We start from the raw sequence: 5,000 nt of genomic DNA on the forward strand, positions 1-5,000 counted from the left end.
TGGCGGATGCGCTGGGATCCGATAGGTTTGTGTCCGTATGCCTACCGCGGGACCCAGTGGATCGGATACGAAAATGCGACGTCGTTGGAAGAAAAAGTGAAATGGGTCACTAGCAAGGGGCTGGCGGGTATTTACGCCTTTTCTCTCGATCTAGACGATTACCGGGGTAAATGCGGGGAGGCCTATCCACTAATGAAAAGCCTTCACAAGTTGATCGAAAATCAAGTCAAACCGGATAGTGGCATTGGGTTCGGTATAGACCGTGAAATATTTGGTTACTAGTTGACCCCGCAAACATCGTTCTGCCACTAGACTCTTGAACCCTCCTTGAAATTCGACTGCGCAATCCTATACTTGATCTTCTGATTATTTTCGTAATTTTTGTTTTTTTTATGTATATATGAGGAAGGGCGGGCCGTATGTTCGTAATTTTTGTTCTAATTAAACTTAAACCACTTGACAAATCTCCGTTGAAAGTTAAAATAGTGAATCAACCAATTCATCCTTGGTTTGCATAAACCAAGCGTTCTTTGGTATTTTGGGTTTACAAAATAAAACTACCACAGTAGGCGATGATAATCAAATTAGAGTAAGAATATTAAATTCATCGAAGTCTGCATTGGAGCTGAAAGGTGAAAAAATATCAAATCAAGTTAGCTGTGAAGTGGAAAGCCAGTGCAAAAAAAGAGTGTTAATTTGCCATAAAACGACAGAATTTTCCCAACATTTCGTGGAAGCAGACCAAGACGAATTCATAGCGCCAGGAATGAGCGAAATCGGCCCATCCGTTCTCAAGTTATAGGTGTTCAAAAGTACGCAACTTTCATTTATATATATAGAAGATAGATAAAAGATTAAACAACAGCAGCGTAAATATTAGCTGCCCAGCAATAGAAACTTGAGATCCTAGACTGAAGCGCAAACGAATATTTAAATCTAAATGGTTTACTTAAGATGGTTTATGAAACTGTTTATGATTTTAGAAACAAGCAATATTAACATTACCAAGAGTTAAGAATAAATAGATGCGTTTGTTTGAATATACTGCACCCTATTCCATATTCTGATCAATTGCGTGCTATAAAAAGTTGTTGCTGGTTTCGACTAACGACGACGCCCGTAAAATACCAAAAGCGTCACCGAGCACAAACTCCCAAATCCCATACTGGTGTGCGTACTCGGGGAATTCCCTGTTCGATGCTTTTTTTTAAACACTCCCATGCTTGCTAACGCGCTAAACATTACAAACTTGTTCTCGCATAGCGATGAAACGTGTGGCCATGTAGTTGTCGGAACGTTAGTTATCTCGTCTTCGAGCCAGTTGTGGTAGTATGCAAAACAGTGATGCGTTTATTTTGTTTGCGACGACCGAGCCTATCAGCATCAAATCATCTCTTGTGCACTTGGGTCTTCCGAAACGAGCAGAGTGTTGTGGAGTGGAGCTGTTCGTCATAAGTGGATTGTGTAGTAAAAATGATAGCTAAAAGTGAGTACCGTTTTTAGTCACTGTTGCTTAAAGAGTTGTTTTAACGATATTTAAACGCATCTTAATCATTTCAAGCAGTAGCAGTGTCACTGGCAATTCTGTTTGTTGCTATCATCCACGATGCCGCTACCTCACCCCGACTGGTATGTTACTACACCAACTGGAGCCATGGTCGTCCAAAGGAATACTCCTACCAAATAGAAGACATACCGGGTAATCTCTGTACCCACGTAGCCTACACCTTTGTCGGTGTTGAGGAGGACACATCGGAGCTGGTGTCCCTAAAACCGGACTTCGATCACGTTCAAAATGGGTTTGGACGATTTAGGGACCTTAAGCTGCGCTTTCCCAACCTGAAGCTGATCGTTTCTGTAGGCGGATGGACGCATGGTGGTGGTGCTTTCAGCAAAATGGTTTCGACGAGGAACAGCCGCGCAAAGTTTGTCGCGAGCGTGGTGGAGTTCATGGAAAAGTACAACCTGGATGGTCTCGAAATCGTGTGGCTCTGGCCAGGTGCACCCGAGCGCGACGGAAAGAAGCAGGACAGGGACAATTTCTACTATTTGGTGGATGACTTGAAGCACGGTTTTCAGCGGGCCGGAAAGCCGTGGGAGGTATTGGTGCAGGTTCCGGTAGATCGCGCTCGGCTCATCACAGGATATCATCAAGATTCGCTTTGCCAGTATGTTCACAAACCTTAAGCTAAGCGATGTTATGCTCTTCGGTATTTGCGTAACGTAGTGTTCTCATTTTACAGAGTTGCCGACTATCTTCACCTGGCTGGATATGACCTACGGGGACCGTGGACCGGTTTTGCGGATGTGCATAGCATGCTAAAGCGGCGGCCTCACGATCTGGACTATTTTTACACATTCAACATTGAAGATGGCGTCGACACGTGGTTGAGCCACGGATGTAGGGCCAATCAGATTGTGATCGGTCTTCCTGTCTATGGTCGCAGCTATACATTGAGCAGCGCGACTGAAACCAGTCCCGGATCCAGTGCTAGCGGTCCCGGCCCAAAAGGACCATTCACCAACGATCCAGGGCTTCTGGGATATTTTGAGATATGCGAGAAGCTTAAAGATGGTAACTGGACGATGGGATGGGATTCGGTGGCTCAATGTCCTTACACCCATCGCGGCGATGAGTGGATTGGGTACGAAAATGAGCGCTCACTCGAGGAGAAATCCAAATGGGTGACCGAAAAAGGATTGGCAGGTATCTATGCCTACACCCTGGATTTGGATGATTACCGAGGTAAATGTGGTGAACCGTACCCACTAGTAAGAAAACTTTACAAATTTATTGAAAACTACCCAAAGACAGATGAAGACTTCGATTTTGCTATATTCCGTTTGTGACGTAGGGAGCACATATTAGTTTAATGCATAATCTGAAATATAAGTCCATTTTGACGCATTTGGTATCATAAATCGATGGCTTTCTGATCTTGAGATGAAATAATAACGATCGTCATATTGCCGTCCTTGGGGAGAACATCGATAACCTTTGGCTGTAAATTGAAGATGGTCACGGTGTGCACCGATTCTGGTTTGGCCTGAAACGCTGATGTCACGATTCCCGTTATTGGTGCGTCTGTTTTTTGTTCCATTTCCAGAATGTATGTGTGACTGTCTTGGCCACAATCAGTGTACCCTGGCAATGTTGTGGTTTAGTTTCGATCAAGATCTCTTCTCGGGTGGAAGTGTTGACCGACGTTCGCTGTCCGTGGGAAGAAGATGCTAACATATCGTAATTATTGGAATTTCTTGTTTAAACCCGTTCTGCCGGTTCTATACGTTGACGAAAATGTGTGTTGCTGTTTTTATTCAAGCTATTGGACGAGTGGTCTTGGGAGCCCTGCTTCTTGGCTCCACCATCATCCTTGCCGAAGAGAGGCGTCTCGTTTGCTACTTCACTAACTGGTCACCAGATAGGCCGGGAGAATACTCCTACCAGATAGCCGACATACCGGTTGAGCTGTGTACTCACGTTACGTACGCGTTCGTTGCCGTCGATGAGAACAGCTTCCAGATAAGATCAGCGAACGCAAAGTTTGACATTCTACAGGATGGTTTCACGAAGTTTAGCGAGTTGAAATCATCAAATCCCGATCTGAAACTGTCGGTGGCCGTAGGCGGTTGGGGTAACGGTGGCGATGCATTCCATAAAATGGTTTCCTCGTTAGATGCAAGACAAACCTTTATCTCTAGTGTGATACAGTTCATGCGACGGCACAGCTTCGATGGCATCGAAATAGTTTGGCTGTGGCCCGGAAGTCCAGATCGTGGTGGTACTGAAAGCGATAAAGATAATTTCTATCTTCTTATCGATGAGATGAAACGCGGTTTCGAGAATGCCGATCGCAGTAACTGGGAAGTTGTCATTCAAGTTCCACTGGATCGCTGGAGAATTCAGCAGGGCTATCATCAAAACCGACTCTGCCAGTACGTTTGCCTTTTCAAAAAAAAATCCAACACAAATGCCACGCTACAAACACTTTAACGCTGATTCATTCATTGTTTTTTTTAGAGTGGCTGATTATATTTATATTGCCGGATACGACCTTCGAGGATCATGGAATGGGTTTACGGACGTGCACAGCCCCCTAAACAATCGTCCGCATGATACTGATAGTTTAAGGGATCTTACTGTTAAAGGAGGTGTACAGCATTGGATTAACAACGGCTGCCCTGCCAATAAATTGGTTCTGGGTGTTGCGTTGTTTGGCAGGACACACACATTGAAGGACAGCAATGTAAACGGCCTGGGAGCTCCGTCGAGTGGACCTGGCTCGCCTGGCCCGTACACGGCCGAAGGCGGCTACAGAGCTTACTTTGAAATTTGTGCTGAATTGAAAGAATCACGCTGGAGTATTGAGTGGGACTCGCTAGGTATGTGTCCTTACGCGCATAAAGGAGACCAGTGGGTAGGATTCGAAAATGCCTATTCGCTAGAAGATAAGGTAATCTATGCGCAGACTGAAAAGCTAGCAGGTATATATGCATTTTCGTTGGATTTAGATGATTATCGAGGTAAATGTGGAAACAAATATCCGCTTATGAGAGCTCTTTGGAATGCATACAAACCTACAAGACAGCAAAGTGGGGACGATCCGTTCTCTTTCGCTATTTTCCGTGGTAGAAATTCGTAATGGTAAACACTGACGAAGGTCAAACCATCGGCGATCGTACCCGGTTAAAGCATGGGCGAGCCACTGTTTTGAGCTAATGATAACAAGAGTTGTTTACCTGTGTACGCCGGTGAAACCAGAGGCTTCAGTGTTTTTAACTCGCTTTATTAAAAATGCAGGATTATACACTGATGAGATACAAATAAAAATCTTCTTCAGCAGGAACACAAAATCACTTTTTACTGTTTCTGTTTGAAATTCCATGTTGTTCGAGACAACTGCGACCGATGAAAATGCAAACTAAGTATCAATTTACGCAAAACCGTAAATAACAGTCGTTGGTAAATGCGACATGACACTCGGTTTGACTCGTGTGAT

The 5,000-nt window shown here is 44.4% G+C and overlaps 3 protein-coding genes across 5 annotated transcripts in view; all 3 read left to right on the forward strand.

The window, feature by feature from the left end:
• Positions 1–1,054, forward strand: part of LOC125948588 (endochitinase-like) — a 2,307-nt gene extending 1,253 nt beyond the window's left edge. The window contains exon 3 of the mRNA XM_049674806.1: positions 1–1,054. This exon is cut by the window's left edge and continues 337 nt beyond it. Within this exon, the coding sequence (XP_049530763.1) occupies positions 1–282 (282 nt within the window). The 3' untranslated portion in view covers positions 283–1,054.
• Positions 1,055–1,114: 60 nt separating this feature from the next.
• On the forward strand, positions 1,115–2,933 carry LOC125948592 (endochitinase-like). Of its 3 annotated transcripts, none has more exons than XM_049674815.1 (3): positions 1,115–1,486; positions 1,562–2,168; positions 2,244–2,933. In XM_049674815.1, the coding sequence occupies exons 1-3, from the start codon at positions 1,474–1,476 to the stop codon at positions 2,848–2,850; spliced, it is 1,227 nt and encodes a 408-aa protein (XP_049530772.1). In that variant the 5' UTR covers positions 1,115–1,473; the 3' UTR covers positions 2,851–2,933. The 3 variants fall into 3 exon arrangements, with proteins under 3 accessions (XP_049530772.1, XP_049530773.1, XP_049530774.1); XM_049674816.1 differs by having other exon boundaries at positions 1,565–2,168; XM_049674817.1 differs by having other exon boundaries at positions 1,568–2,168.
• A 93-nt stretch (positions 2,934–3,026) lies between these two features.
• Positions 3,027–4,658, forward strand: LOC125948589 (endochitinase-like). The gene is made up of 3 exons (XM_049674807.1): positions 3,027–3,241; positions 3,324–3,936; positions 4,022–4,658. The coding sequence occupies exons 1-3, from the start codon at positions 3,229–3,231 to the stop codon at positions 4,641–4,643; spliced, it is 1,248 nt and encodes a 415-aa protein (XP_049530764.1). The 5' UTR covers positions 3,027–3,228; the 3' UTR covers positions 4,644–4,658.
• The last annotated feature ends 342 nt before the right edge of the window (positions 4,659–5,000 follow it).

Source organism: Anopheles darlingi, chromosome 2, assembly GCF_943734745.1.
Source record: "Anopheles darlingi chromosome 2, idAnoDarlMG_H_01, whole genome shotgun sequence".
Taxonomy (NCBI): domain Eukaryota; kingdom Metazoa; phylum Arthropoda; class Insecta; order Diptera; family Culicidae; genus Anopheles; species Anopheles darlingi.